Source organism: Mesoplodon densirostris, chromosome 9 (genome assembly GCF_025265405.1).
Source record: "Mesoplodon densirostris isolate mMesDen1 chromosome 9, mMesDen1 primary haplotype, whole genome shotgun sequence".
Classification (NCBI taxonomy): Eukaryota; Metazoa; Chordata; class Mammalia; order Artiodactyla; family Ziphiidae; genus Mesoplodon; species Mesoplodon densirostris.
Window position 1 is genome coordinate 98,492,944 of NC_082669.1, and position 16,458 is coordinate 98,509,401.

Below are 16,458 nucleotides of genomic sequence, written 5' to 3' on the forward strand. Positions count from 1 at the left end.
ATTTTTTTTCCCCGTGGATATCTATGTATTTTTTAAATTTTGTAATAGCAATCAAAAAAAAAAAAATGAAATGAGACTTGCTACCAATTTTTCTGGAAATGCCTTTAAAGGAAGTGATATAAGCAATGCTGACACCAAATCAACATATCCTAGATATATACATAAATACATTTTTACATACATATATAGTTATATATCTTTAAACATATACAACCACTAGCTCCAAAAAGATTAAATGCCTTATTGGAGAAAGAGGATCCGTATCTTTTGATCCAATCTGTTTATATGGAGGAAAAATGAGTATACCCCAGTGTTCATTTCCAGAGGGGGTTCCTCCTTTTCAAAAGGGGTAGAGATGGCAGTGATGGTCAGAGTGACAGACGGAACTAGTCCTGAGGGCGGCTCGTCCGTGATTGGCTCTGTCTTGATGGTTGTTGATGGAAAGTCTGTAGACAGGTACCATTTCTCACTCTCCACTTCATCTGTGGGAAAAAGATAAGCACACATGTGAATCTGTTCAGGGCATCAGGTATAAGTAAAACAAATGGCACTGACCTTTCTCCTCAAAAAAAAAAAAAAAAAAACTCCAACAAAGAATTATTGTGAGTAGAATAAAAGGAAATAAAATGAGGATGTGAGAGAGGAGATAAATGGATGAAGAAATGAATGACAAAGTGAGAATCTATACTTGCATTCACTTGAGTGTAAGGATGCCTAAAGCAACTCTGGAAGGATACATATAAAAGAAAGAAACTAGGCTCTCTGGGCAGAGAAGGAAGGAGACTAGGTGGATGGGGAATAGGATAGGAGAGAGAATTTCAATGTGTAGTGTTTTATACTTTTTGGTTTTCAAACCAATTAATATATTATCTAGAAAGAAAGAAAGAAAAGAAAAAGAAAGAAAGAAATGCATTTAAAAATAAGAAGGAAAGAAGCGAATGGTTGACAACCAGGGTCTCAGGAAACAGGACTGGAGACAGGTCTCTGTCCTTCTCCCCAGTGGATGGTTATTTGTTTTCTTCTTTTTCTTCTCACTCACCATCATTGGTCCTAGTCTGCTTCTCTACAGCGCCACTTATGCCTTACACCTGACCTAGACTTCCAGAATTTTACTTAGCCCTCTAGGAAACTTCAGAGTTTGTAACAGACATCTGCCCTTTGCTGAAATGGATGAAATGCTCATCCAGAGGAAAGGGCGGCATCTTGCCAAGTCTGGTCTTGGCTTGCCTCTGGCTTTCGTGACGATCACGGGCCTGGGGATCACAACAAAGCAATAGCACCGAACAGACAGAAGCACCTCCATCACTCAGTGACATTCTCCTGGGAGCCTGCATGGTACCCTGCATTTCTTACCAAGTTACATCAGAGCAGGTACCTCAGCATAGCCCTGGGAAAGGAGGGAGGAGGGCAGGAAAGGGAACAATAGCAAGAAGGCTGCAAACAGGTGCAGAACAAGAGAAAACAAGTCAGAGATTCCCAAAGTCAGCATTCCTCACCTTTACCAGTTTTACTAAAACAAGACTAAAATAAAGCAAAGATATGCTCCCTTGCTTTATGAAAACGTTTAAACACACACACACACACACACACACACACACACACCAGGTGCTTCATGAACTATTACTGTCCAGGGGAGCAAAGTCATTCACATTATGAATTATTTTACACTCAAGAATTGGGCTCAACTTTTCTTATGAAAAGGTACATGAACATCATTCAGAACTGTCAAGAGGGCAGTGAAGAGTGGGCACGGAAGCTAAAAACTAAAGTTCGCAATTGTTAAGGTTGTATTTCATTTTTTTTTTTTTTTTTTTGCTGTACGTGGGTCTCTCGCTGTTGTGGCCTCTCCCGTTGCGGAGCACAGGCTCCGGACGCGCAGGCTCAGCGGCCATGGCTCACGGGCCCAGCTGCTCCGTGGCATGTCGGATCTTCCCAGACGGGGGCACGAACCCATGTCCCCTGCACCGGCAGGAGGACTCTCAACCACTGCGCCACCAGGGAAGGTTGTATTTCATAAGCAACTTCCTTCAAACACAGGGAAAGGTTAGATTCACATGCACCATAGAAAATAATTTTCCCCCAAATCCAATTTCTAACTGACTCAGTTAATTATTCCAGCCCCAATTTATTTCCTGAGGTCAAATAAAGACAGACAAGACTTAGGTTGGTTGAAGGTGTTTGCTTTTAGAGCTGGTTCTATGGAGCTGCTGAGTGCTACGGGGCGATGGAGGATTTCCATCATTCCCGGGGTGTGCGCCACATCCTGGCCGAGCGGGAGGGGCAGGTAACAAAGGTCCTTTTGAAGGCAGCCAGAGGATGGAGACCACACTGTACTTGATGCAGAACCCTGCTGGGCAGATGGGCCCCCCAGCTCAGCTTGGGGAAGCAACTGGATGAGGAACCAAACGAAGCACCTAACACCACTCCCAGAATGAGCTGAGGCATGAGGTCTCTGCCACCTGTAAGGAAGACACACTTAGGACAGATGTCAGGAGGGGCTGGAGAGACAGAGAGCACAGATCACATTTTCTCCACTCAGCAATGATGTGTTCATACCTCTGCCTTGTCAGCACTTACAGCCTGTCCACACTGAGCAATATTTACCCCTAGCAGAGACTGAAAGAGAGATAGTAAGATGAAATATAGTCTCAGTATATATTAAAATTAACAGTTAAGGAGGCATCCCTGAGGAAAAGGTCACATGCAATTACCAGGAAATGGTGAGATAAGGCCAGATCCCATGGCTGTGTGGTTACAATTACTGTGATGAAACATAATTCACAAGGCACAATAGGTAAAAATAAATACAAAAAGCAAATACAAAATTACAAGCAAAATAGAGGCAGGTAATGAAATTAGTTCTTCCAACCTGGCTAAGCCATTCTCAAAGCACACACATTCATAGAATAGGTCAAGATAGTTTATATTCTTTTTTTGTTTGTTTTTTGTTTTGTTTTTTTGTGGTACGCGGGCCTCTCACTGCTGTGGCCTCTCCTGTTGCGGAGCACAGGCTCCGGACGCGCAGGCTCAGCGGCCATGGCTCACAGGCCCAGGCACTCTGCGGCATGTGGGATCTTCCCGGACCGGGGCACGAACACGTATCCCCTGCATCGGCAGGCGGACTCTCAACCACTGCACCACCAGGGAAGCCCAAGATAGTTTATATTCTTCACGCTCAGTGGCCTACACCCCTATTTTAAAATTTGTTATATAATCTTTGCTGTATCAGAGATGGACACTGAAGGACAAATAATGATATGTGAACTATGAAACAAAACTTCCCCTGAACTCTTGCAAGAGAAAAGCCCAAGGAAGCTGCCTCTCCTACCCTGAACCTTTTGGGGACAAACAACTGGTGTTGCCTTCATGCTTTCATTTCAGTACGGCAATTTATTACTCTACCTTGAAAGATGTTTTTTGAATTAGAAAGAAGTTTAAGGCCATCAACCTCAGATATGTGTTTTTATAGATGAGGAAACTAACATGCAGGCCTAAATCACACAGCAAATATGTGGCAGAACCCAGATCTCCCGATCCATTAAAGAAACAACTAAACATGTAGATAAAGATGTGTGCACAGGGACTTCCCTGGTGGTCCAGTGGTAAAGAATCTGCCTTACAATACAGGGGATGTGGGTTTGATCCCTGGTCAGGGAAATAAGATCCCACGTGCTGTGAGGCAACTAAGCCAGCACGCCACAACTACTTAGCTTGCATGCCTCGACTAGAGAGCCTGTGTGCCACAAACTACAGAGCCCACGCACTTGGGAAACTGCGCACCTCAAATACAGAGCCCACGTGCCCTGGAGCCTGCGTGCCAGAACTAGAGAGAAGCCCTGTGCCACAACAAAGAGCCTGTGTGCTGCAACTAAGACCCAATGCGGCCAAAAATAAAATAAAATAAATAAATATTTTTTTAAAAAAGATGTGTGCACAAATATGCTCACTGCAGCATTATTTATAATCACAAAACACTGAAAGTAACCAAAAGAGTAAGAAGGAAGGGCAAAGTGAATGAATTAGGGTACATCCACACAATGGAAATATTGTGCAGCCAGTAATGTTACATGTTTAAACCCTTTTTAATAACAAGGCAAAGAGTTATGATAGAATATTAAGGAAAAAACCTGAATATAAATTTATGTACTATTAATGAAGAAACTGTTAGAAAAAAAGACTGAAAGGAATTATGTCAAAATAGTAAAAATATCTCTGGAGAATAATTCAGAACATGAGTGACTTTTTTTTTCTCTTGTTTCATACTATTTGTAAATTTCCTATACTGGGAATATACTGTCCCTGGATGATCGCACATGGACATGGCCTGCTTCTGCCGGCTCTGCTTCATATTTTATGATGGTAATTATTAGGTGGAAGCCTTAGTGGGTCAAGTGGCCCCTTTAGAGTCCCTTGACTTAATAAGAGTCAATGAGTACCTTAATATATGTTATAAATTGCATAACTGGCTCCAGTTCTTCAGTTGTCCCTCTATCCCTGTCCTTTGCCATGTAATTTTGCAGTGCCCTCCCACTGGGGACTAATCCCTACCCTGGGATTGGCCACATGACTGGCTTTGGCCAAAAGGATGTTAGCTTTGTAACACAAGTCAAGTCTTGAAATGCACTTGTACAACTGAACTTACGCACTTGTACCTTTGCCATCACACTTATGAGAAGGATGTGCCAGGACAATCTACTGATCCCAGAAGGAGGACAGACACAAATCAGAGCTGCTCCCAGATGAGCCTGGCCAAGATCAGCTAACTCTCAGCCTTAGACATGTGAGTGAATCTAGCTGAAATCAGCAAAATCACCCAGCTGCCCCTGACCCTCCACGCCTAAATCAGCCCACCTCCAGCCAAGGCACAGACATGTGAACTCTAACAACAAATGATGGCTGTCAAAGCTAATGAGTTTAGCGGTGATTTGTTATGCAGGAATACAGCTGGCTGATACAATACAGCTGCATGTATATACAAGAAATTAAATCCATTCCATCAGAATCTATGGCAACAAATAGTTACACCTTGTTCCCATAATAATTCCTCTAAACCACCAACGGTGAACCATATCAATAAATATTTGTAGACTGATTGATTTGATCTACCAATTATATAATAAAATAAATGATTTCAGTTGAAGAAAGTTAGCCAGAAGTTTGGTGAGAACATTCCAGTGGCGGTTGAAATTAGAGAAAACAGCTTTCATTCTGAACTACTAGGTATTGGCTTGTACTCTGTCCCTCAGTGGAAATAAAGATCAAATTGGAGAAAACAAAATGACAAATGTAACCTGTGAGGTAGGGGGTTAACAAAGGATAAAGGGAAAGGGAATCAGCAGAATATGTTACAATTTTTCTACGTGACCTTATTTTTGTAGTTTTATTTCACTGGCAAAAGATCAGCAGAGCACCATGGCTTAGAACTTAGATGGTTGAGTTATTGATAAAACTACAAAAACGGGGTTTCCCTGGTGGCGCAGTGGTTGAGAGTCCACCTGACGATGCAGGGGACACAGGTTCGTGCCCCGGTCCGGGAGGATCCCACATGCTGCGGAGCAGCTGGGCCCGTGAGCCATGGCCACTGAGCCTGAGCGTCCGGAGCCTGTGTTCCGCAACGGGAGAGGCCACAACAGTGAGAGGCCCGCGTACCGCAAAAAAAAAAAAAAAAAACCTACAAAAACAAGATTCAGTATACACTCTATATACTGTCCAATTTCTAATACTTGAAGCTCAGATAGTGAGTGAAAATTTTTTTTTTGTAAATTGTGTCTATATGCCTTTTAAGTTTCATTTCAGAAGGAAAACATCACCCAATAAGGTCAGTAGTGCACTGTGGGGAGGAAGAAGCACAACCAGCATATCATCTGATTTTATTTAAACAGCTTCCTGGGCTTCCCTGGTGGCGCAGTGGTTGAGAGTCTGCCTGCCGATGCGGGGGACGTGGGTTCGTGCCCCGGTCTGGGAACATCCCACATGCCGCGGAGCGGCTGGGCCCGTGAGCCATGGCCGCTGAGCCTGCGTGTCCGGAGCCTGTGCTCCGCAACGGGAGAGGCCACAACAGTGAGAGGCCAGCGTACCGCAAAAAAAAAAAAAAAAAAAAAAACAAAAACCTACAAAAACAAGATTCAGTATACACTCTATATACTGTCCAGTTTCTAATACTTGAAGCTCAGATAGTGAGCGAGAAATATTTTTTTTGTAAATTGTGTCTATATGCCTTTTAAGTTTCATTTCAGAAGGAAAACATCACCCAATAAGGTCAGTAGTGCACTGTGGGGAGTAAGAAGCACAACCAGCGTATCATCTGATTTTATTTAAACAGCTTCCTGGGCTTCCCTGGTGGCGCAGTGGTTAAGAGTCCACTTGCCAATGCAGGGAACACGGGTTGGAGCCCTGGTCCTGGAGGATCCTACATGCCATGGAGCAACTAGGCCCATGCGCCACAGCTACTGAGCCTGCGTTCTAGAGCCCGCGAGCCACAACTGCTGAGCCCACGTGTCACAACTACTGAAGCCCGTACACATAGAGCCCATGCTCCATAGCAGGAGATGCCACTGCAACGAGAAGCCTGCACACCGTAACAAAGAGTAGCCCTGGCTCGCCGCAACTAGAGAAAGCCCGTGCACAGCAACAAAGACCCAACACAGCCAAAAGTAAATAAATAAAATAACTTTATAAAAAAATAGAAAATGAAATAAAATAAACAGCTCCCTATCAAAGGTCAGACTCGACTGGCAAATTTCCTCGGCATCACCACTTAGCTGTCAGCAAGAAAATAAAAGCAAGCCACTGTCTCATGGCAATGAGTCCTTCATATCCAAGGATGAAATGGAGCAGCTATGAGCAATGGGGCTAGATGCTGAGATTACCAAGATAGCAGCTAAAAACCCCACAAACCAAAGCCAACATAGAGGCAACACCAAAATGCAGGTCCTCAATCATTTCCACATGTGCTGCGTAAATAATGGCACTGAATAGATACTGATTCCTGGGAAGGGGGAAAAAAGGGATTAAACTCTAAATTGGGAGTAGGTAGTATCTTTATAAATATGTCTTATATATGTGTGTGTATTTTATATATATATACACATACACTCATATACATATGTATATATGGTGTGTCTGTGTACTTTTAAAAAGAGAAATCACATAGGACAAATACCACTTACATGATATACAGATATATGTACCCATTAGCTATTTATATAATGTCTAAAGTAAAAAGGAAATTTTTGTAAATTAAAGAAGTATGCCTCATCTAAATCCTTCAGCATTTGATAACTGTGTTTGCCCTTTGAAAAATTTCAAAGGAGCTGGCAAATCTTGGCCGACTTTTGATGTAAACATCTCTTAAAGGAAAATGCTAAGGCTGGGTTCTGGAGGCTGGGAGAGGGGCAGGAATGCAGTTGAATATGTCAGAATCATATTAAGCTGTAGCCCACCGCACGTTCAGACAGAAGGTAGGCGCCTGCCCACCCAGGGTCCCCTCCCTGAGTGCCTGGACCCTGAAATCACCTCCAGTGGTGAGTGGCATGAAGAAGTGTTGAAAATAGTAAAAATAGCAAACACTGAACTGTGAGTGTTTACTATGTGCTAAGCGTTATTCCAAATGCTTTAGATATATATTAATTAAGTTAATCCTAAGAGTGACCCTGGAAGGTATGTACTATGATTACCCTCATTTTATAGACAAGGACACTAAGAGATTAACTCCCTCACCCTACGTTACCCAGCTGGTATACAGCCAACCTGGCATCCACACCCAGGCAAAGCAGACCCACAGCCCTGCTCCTGGCCCCTCTTGCATAATGCTTTGCAAGAGATCAATGATGAAACAGATCTCTAGCCAAAAGTGAGTATTCTTCAATTAATGTTATTTTGAGCCCATAATTAGCCACTACAAAAGGTACAATATTGGTTCTTTCTATACTTCTCACCTTCATTTATATGGACTCCTAATCCAATGTTCCTGAGGTTAAGACTTCCAGTTTAACACCAGCAAATAATAGCTAAAATGTTCTGAGAGCTCTCTGTGTGCCAGGCACCGTCCTAAATGTCTTCACGTATTTACACAGGTTTCTGTGATTGATGCGATTTCTCTTGTACACCTCCCTCACTCCATGCTTTCTGTGCTTGTGCTTACAGAACCTCTTTCCCTTACTCTGGTGTTCATATTGTGGCCAGCTGATAAACTATGTATTTAATTATGTGGTAATGTACATAAGGCAATAATAACAAGAGCTAATATGTATTTAGTGTTTACTAATTGCCAGGTGCTGTTATAAATGCTTAATACATACTAACTCATTTACTCCCCCCCAAAACAGCACAAGGTTAATTATTATTACTATTATTCCCATTTTAAAGATCAGGAAAGGGCTCCCCTGGTGGCGCAGTGGTTGAGAGTGGGCCTGCTGATGCAGGGGACACGGGTTCGTGCCCGGGTCTGGGAAGATCCCACATGCCGCGGAGCGGCTGGACCCGTGAGCCATGGCTGCTCAGCCTGCGCGTCCGGAGCCTGTGCTCCGCAACGGGAGAGGCCACAACAGTGAGAGGCCCGCATACCGCAAAAAAAAGATCAGGAAAGAAACACAAGAGTTGAACCACTTGCCCAAGATCACACCATTAGTAAGTGGCAGAGTCCAGATTCCAATTCAGGCAAGTTGATTCCAGAGATGAATTGCTATACTCCTTCTGCATTTGGCATCTCAGGTCTTCCCATAGGATACTGTGTTTAAAGTATTCATTGAATAAATATCTGTGGAGCAAATGACTGATTTCAAAAGATTTACTTAGTATATACACGCAAAAAAACCTTGTGTGTACATTTCTTTTCCTTCATGAAAATTAATGACTCTTACCCATGAATAGAGTAAGTTTAACGCTAGATAGCTGTACATATTGCTTTCTTATACCATTCTAGCATTGCAATGGCCAGGCAAACGAAGAAGTCATTATTTCACTTCTAAAAAGGGGGTAAGTATCATTATTTTCTTAACCTGTTAGAAAAAGATAATAAAAGGTAATCTCAAAAGGATGATGAATAGCAAAAAAGCATACACCACTAGCCCAGGCTTCAGAGTCGGAAAGGAAGGCTCTTCCTCTGCTTGTCTACCCCAAGCACATCAGGTTCTTTCTGTAGCGCATCCATGTCAGGGGACCCAGCTACTCTCTGTAGGTAGATGACAGACATATCTGCCTTCTTTTTACCCTAGAATCTACCCCTCTAAGACAGCTCAGACCCATGCTCTTTTCAGCTCAGACCCACAGCTCTAATCAAATGTGATGAAGATACAGCTATTTTTCATCTCTCTGTGACTTTCTTTCCCAGGTCCCATGGCCTTGGAATATTTCAACATCAAGAGGTCTTCCCACTGCAAACAGGAAACCTAAGCCACCCATGACTCATCTCTGCCCTTTATTCAGCATACCCAATGGTGTATGCTAATACTGCTTTGGGTTTCATCTAATCCTTTCAAAGTCCATTTCTTCTTTGCCATGGATGGTACACGCCTTTCCACTTCTCCCTGCATTGCTATATCCATGCACACCTTCCCTGCTCTGGCATCATCAGCCACGAGACATCATTTTCTTCTTCTAGTCTCCAAAAAAAAAAACACCATCCCACTTTCCTAAGGCCTTGTTTCCCATTAAATGCTGAGTCTCCGCCTTCCATCAGGCTACCTCATACCAGCAGCATTGTTCATGCTTAGCTCACAGAGTATTGTTTTCATTCCCACCTATGAAAACAGCTCCTTAAACTTAGGATATCCACACCAAGCCAATGTACCCAGCCATCACTTGCCCTACTCCTCTAGAAGTGTAACCAGGCTAACCTGAAGGAAGATGATTATTATTTATGTGCTGGTCCCTCTCTAGACCTGGAAGAGCCACAGTTATTGTCCTTTATTCCACCCAAAATAAAGTTACCTTGGCTTGTGCATGGTGCCAGTAGATCACTTATGTATTAATATATTTTATGCTGAATCTGTTGATATTCTATATTATTTCCAACTTGGTTCTTATATCATCTTGGAGGATAGGGGCCATGTCTAGTTCTCTCTGAACAGCCTTCATCCAGCACCACTAAGTTTCTTCTTTAGGAAGAAGACTGAAATTAACTAACAAAGCAAATGAATACCTAGCATCCCAATTTAATTACAAAGGAACATGACCAAAATAGAGTAACTCATGAAGATACCCTCCAGGTGGTGAGGTGCAAGACTTGGTCATTCACATATAAGCTTTTTATTCTTCAATCTACTTGGAAGCTTCTGCTTATCTCTTTATAACCTCCTTACTTTTTTTTTTTTTAAAGAACAGAAAACCCTGCTTAGCAGCCTTAATCATGGGCAGAAATGAACGAGCTGAATGTAGGATGTCTTTCTGGTGGTTCTGAAGGTCGAGCCCACATTCCTAGGACTGGCTCCTGTGGTTGCCAAATGATGTGAAGTTCTTTAACTCAAGTGTTTCAGAGAAGTCTACAGTCAAATTCAGCCCTGAAGACAGATGACTCCTGTGTAATCTTAGACTAGTGTTTCTCAACCTTCTTTTGGTCACAGACTCTTTTGAGGATCTAAAAAAAGTTATAAATGTTCTCAGCAGGAAAACTGACAAATGGTGACAGTCCAAAATTTTGCATATAATTTTAGGGGTCTACAGTCCATCTGAAGAACATGATACACTAACAGGATAAGAACACCTACATTTGCCCAATATAGTTGGCCTGTGGTTCAAGGAGGGAGGAAGAGGGAAAAGAGTGAGCAAAGAAAGAACAAGGAAGGAAGGAAGAAGAGAAAGAAAGAAGGATGATGGTGGGAGAGAGAAAGAGAGGAGAAAAGGGAGTAAGAGGGAGGGAAAAAAAGAGAGAAATCCAGTAAACTGAGAGAGCGTCTGTACTTGAACTGTTTAGCTTATCACTTTGTTTCAGGCTTGGAAGCAGTTACAGAAGAATTGCATTTAATCTCAGTAAAACTGGACAAGAAGATTGGAATCATTGGCTTCCTGAGATATAATGAAATACTATCCATCACTAGAAACAAGAATTCCTAGTTTTGCTTAAGCTGTTTAAACAATGCAAAAGATGAAGAATATTAAATTTAATGCAAACAGGAATTTTTTTTTTTTTCGGTGCGCGGGCCTCTCACTGTTGTGGCCTCTCCCGTTGTGGAGCACAGGCTCCGGACGCGCAGGCTCAGCGGCCATGGCTCACGGGCCCAGCCGCTCCGCGGCAGGTGGGATCTTCCCGGACTGGGGCACGAACCCATGTCCCCTGCATCGGCAGGCAGACTCTCAACCACTGCGCCACCAGGAAAGCCCCAAACAGTAATTTTAAAATGCTGCCTATTTATGCGTTGCCTAAAGAACTATCATCCTCCTCGATCAGGAAGGCAATCTGCTTAAGAGAGCATTGACACCAGAGGGATCTTTGTGAATTAATCCTCCTGTAAGGCGGATGCAAATTGGGGTTCAAATGAATCAAATAAGTCTGTTCCCAAACATTTGTATATCCACAGAAAAACAACTGAAGCCAGGAACTCGACAAAGCTTTCCTGGGCAAGTTCCTCATCCATTCATGTACACTGCCTACCTTTGATTTCACACATCCCAAATGGTTCCCATCCATGTTCATTATCCCCTACTTATAAAAGTGCTTTTGCTGGGACTTCCCTGGCAGTCCAGTGGTTAAGACTCTGTGCTTCCACTGCAGCGGGCACGGGTTCGATCCCTGGTTGGGGAACTAAGATCCCGCATGCTGTGTGGCTAGAAAAAAACAAAAGCTGGCATAGAAAGCTTTAACTCAGAGAGAAACTGGTACTTAACAAAGATGAACTGTGGATCAGAAACTCTCTGCAAAATACATCTGACCCACTGTACCTATTCTCAGCAAATTACCAGCATGGCCTATTGCAGTGTTGACTTAAAAAGTTGCACAACCTAAAAGTTGAGAATTATGTTTCATTCCGCGGACTTTCTGAGGACTTAAGCCTGGAAAAGAGCCTCTCCGATAGCTCTGAGGGACTGCTCCGAAGAGGTGAGGGAGGAGCCGGGATATACAGGACTTTTTGCAACAAAAACCAGGTAGTCGGAACATCAAAAGATTACTGTTTATTGAAGAAAACCGGACACTTCAAGGAAATGAATTTAGCATTTTTCCCTGTGTGGGAAGATGCAAGAGTCTGGGCTCATTGAAATCATTCCTTTGATATGCACCAGAACTCTCTAGGGCCAGGATCCTGCTTTTTTCCATACTGAATGCCCTCGGGGTGCACAGTCTGGCTGACGGCTTGATGGCCACAACATCTTTTGTTTATTGATACAATACGGCAAGCGACACATTCTTTGTGCACAGCAGTATAGCACCTCTAAACGGAAGAAGGGGCCAGATGGGGGGAACGGAATGGTGTGTGCTTTGGTCTAACGATAAGACAGCTTCCTGGAAAAGATTGACTGATCATTTCTCCCCACACTAAGCTATCAGTATAGCTGGCACCTATGAGTTCCTTTATGCTGCATTTATACTGATTAGCATTAAAAAGCAAAGAAATAGTGTTACCGGGAAGAGAAAGGGACCCTCAACTTTTGGAAACCTGCTTATCTGCAAACATTTTAGTCGGAGCCTTGGTTTAGAAGAATCAGTGTCCTAGCCCTCTGCCCACTATGTGCTTCCCTCCGACCATCACCAATGTTTCAATTCTACTCAATGATTTAGGGCCCAAACGAAATTCTGCCTTGTTCATGCAATTCTTCCTGTGATCTTCACTGGGCGTACACTCTAGTGTACGAAACTCCTAGTTTCTTTTCCTCTTGGGACACTGCTCACATTCGGTCTGATCAAGTATTGGGGTACAAGGCCTTTTCCCTAGAGTCTGGGTGTAAGTTTTACCATCGTTGTCTCTCCAGTATCTACGACAGTGCTTGACACACAGTAGGTGTTCAACAAACACGGAAGTGAAGGGGAAAGTTGCCCAGATTGTTTAGGCCAGCTCTGATCTGCATAGTCTAGAAACAAGGCTGCTGAACGGCTGACTAGCTCCACAGATGGTAACAGTATAGGTATTGCTATATTGTTATCACACTCCTGACACAGGGCCTCTGCACTTGCCTTTTCCTCTGCCTAGAAGCCTCTTAGACCTACACCTAGTTCTTTCCCTCATCTGCTGATCTTTGCTCAAATACTACCTTCAAAGAAAGGCCTTCCCTGTCTATCCTATTTAAAATCTCAACTCCCCCACTGCTATGGTTTGAACGTTTGTGTCCTCCCAAATTCATATGCTGAAATCTTAATGCCCGAAGTGATGGTAATAGGAGGTGGGGCCTTGGGGAGGTGATTAGGTCATGAGGGTGAAGCCCTCTGTAATGAAATTCGTGCCCTTATAAAAGAGACCCCACAGAGCTCCCCAGCTCCTTCCACCATGTGAGAACACAATGAGAAGTCTGCCACCAGAGAAGGTTCTTCCCCAACCATGCTGACACCCTGATCTCAGACTTCCGGCCTCCAGAACTGTGAAAAATATATTTCTGTTGTTTACAAGCCACCCAGTCTGTGGTATTTTGTTATGGCAACTTGAATGGATTAAGAAACTCCCCCCTCCTCCAACATCTCCCTATTTTTTTTTCTGATTTATTTTTCTGTATATCACTGATCACCATTGAATACATATACATAGTTTACTTCTTTACTTTTTCTTATTTCCTATTCCCCCCTCACATCCTAGAATATAAACTCCATGAAGCAAAGATCTTTATAAATTGTGTTCAGTCTTTATCCCCCAGTGCTTAGGATAGCCGGTGGCAGATTAAGCACAAAGTAGGTGCTCAGTGAATAGCTAAGGAATAAATTTTTAAAATGAATCACAAAACACCTGTAAAATACATACCTCTACCTGGCACTGTGCTTGATCCTGCACAAGACAACTGTTAGAAGCCAGGAAACTGTAACCTGATCACAAATACCTGCAGCCCAGTGTGTCTGCACAGTGATGGGGCACGCAGAGCAGGTGTCTCCCCTGATGTATCACCAAAGGCTGGGAACATGCTTCTTTCAGTCTCCTATACCTTCTCCCTTCACCACTCAAGAACCACTAGGAGAATGAATGGCTACACTGTAAGGCACTGATAACATGTGATAAAGGAGTTCAGACATGGAAGAAGCCAGTTTATAGACATCACTATGAGAAGAAGTGTGGTGGTCAGCTTCTAAGACATCCCCCCAGTGATCCTGTTTTTCTGGCATTCCCATCCTTGTATGGTCCCCAGACACAAGGAATCAGGACTCCCCTGTGTGACTGACAGAATAACTTCCACAACTGGGTCAGAAAAAGTATTTTAGCTCCTGCCATGGTGTCTTGGCTCTCTCACTCTTTGGAAAGCACCTATGCTCACCACTACACCACCAACATATCCCTCACTCTTTGGGAAGCCAGCTCCCATGCTGTGGTGATACTCAAGCAGCGCCATGAAGAGGAACTGATTCACCAGCATCAACTTGCCAGCTATGTAATGGAACCACCTTAGAAGCAGGTCTTCTAATCCTGGAAAAGTCTTCAGATAACTGCAGCCTCAGCCAACATCCAATTTCAACCTCATGAGAGAACCTGAACCATGTGGACAAAGAATGCCACCTGCCATATCAGCAAACAAAGGATGTTGTAGCCATCAAGCCCTTAGCCACTGCATCTGTCCCCAGCTGTGCACCCTGAGGGGATTCAGGATGGGAAAGGACAAGATACTGGCCTTAGATAGTTAAGGTGCATATCAAAGGAATGATTTCAATGAGCCCAGACACTTGCATCTTCCTATACAGAGAAAAATGGTAAATTCACAAACTTGAGATGTCTGGGTTTTTTTAATTAACAGTAATCTTTTGATGTTCTGACTACCTGGTTTTTGTTGCAAAAACTCCTATATATCCTGGCTCCTCCCTCACCTCTTCCGAGCAGTCCCTCAGAGCTATCTGAGAAGCTGCTTCCCAGGCTTAAGTCCTCAGAAATTCCGCCAAATAAAAAAACATAATTCTCAACTTTTAGGTTGTGCATTTTTTTTTCAGTCAACAAACAGAACCACCTAAGTGGGCCAGTCCTGAATTCCTGATCCACAGAAATCATGAGAGGTAATGAATGATTACTACTGCTTTAAGCCACAAATTTTGGGAGATCTGTTACAGAGCAGTAGATAACTAATACAAGAGGTATTAGAAATGACTTCCACAAAGGAAGTAGGGCTTGAAATAGAGACATCAAAGGAATTGTAGGAATAACAGAGGCAAAGCAGTTAAAGAGAATACAGGGAAAACCATGAGCAAATGCAGATACAAATATTAAACAGAAACCATACCCACATAGAACCTCAGGATTGGAAACAAATCTTAAAGGTCAATTTAGTCCAACCTTTCATCTAGTGCTAGAGTCTACTTTAAAAATAAAACAACTAAGGCAGGAACTGCATTAATTTATCTAAGCTAAAACCCCGAAGAAGGCTGAGTCCTTACAGTGGTCCTCTGTGTAACGATAAAATGAGGAGTATGTAGTCATAACAGAGACCATATTCCTGCATTTGAACTGAGGTCATTCCTGGAAGTGATTTAATAAGAAATTGAGGGGGAAGGAAGATGGAGTACAGAGGAGGGGAGAAGAAAGACAAAAAGGAGGAGAAGCAGAAGAAACAGAAGCAGGAGAAGGAGGAAAAGAAGGGGATCAGGAAGAAGAACAATAACAACTCTACAACAACAGAAGATGAAAGAGGAAACACTGATTTATTGAAATGCTGTGTGGTGGGCACTGTCCTAAGTTCTTTAAACACATCATCTCATTTTACCCTCAAAACAGCTCCACATCCTCAAATTATTTTAGCTCTACTTCTTCCCTTCCTTCCCAGGAGTCTTCCCCTCACCCTGTTCTCCAGATTTGAGGTAGAGAAAGTGGACAAACCACAGAGAGGAAGGATTAAATCATCATGCATTTTTCTTGTCAGGAAAAATCTGAGAATACAGTTAAGGCTCCAGAGGGTCCAATCAAGAAAGAATCCACCCACAGATTCAGGTCCTTCTCTTCACTGAGGATATAAGGCCAGATTTCCTGGGCTGCTGGTCAGCAAACTTCTAATCAAAGGAAGAATAGATCTGAGATGGGAAAGAAAAATCCTAGAGCATTCTCTGTCCCAAGATATGATGTTTTACTGATCCCAGAGTTGGTTCTTTTAGAGGCCAGTAGTAGACCTAAGAACCCCAATTGGAGGAGGGATTCCTCCACAAAGCTAATAGCCTATTTGTGAAGTTGATAGGAAGCATTTGCCTTTGACCCAAAGAAGCAGGAGGGAGCTTGTTCTGTAGGTAGCCACTTCACAAGATGTTGCCGTGTGTACAGTGGTATAGGAAGGGAGGGGGACATCCAGGTCAAGCCAGAGGACATCAAGTTAGTGACCATCCCCCACTCTTTTCATCCTCCTGGGAGAAGAGAG

At 43.1% G+C, this 16,458-nt stretch overlaps 1 protein-coding gene across 2 annotated transcripts in view; it reads right to left on the bottom strand.

Annotated features, from left to right (window-relative positions):
* The window catches only part of CREB3L2 (cAMP responsive element binding protein 3 like 2), a 124,350-nt gene that overhangs the window by 36,233 nt on the left and 71,659 nt on the right, over nucleotides 1-16,458 (bottom strand). For both annotated transcript variants that reach the window (XR_009533346.1, XM_060107896.1), the window contains exon 3: nucleotides 307-482. Coding sequence is in view for 1 of the 2 variants with exons in the window: in XM_060107896.1 (XP_059963879.1) it covers nucleotides 307-482 (176 nt within the window). In the remaining variant the exon portion in view is untranslated. The remainder of the gene's footprint in view (nucleotides 1-306; nucleotides 483-16,458) is intronic.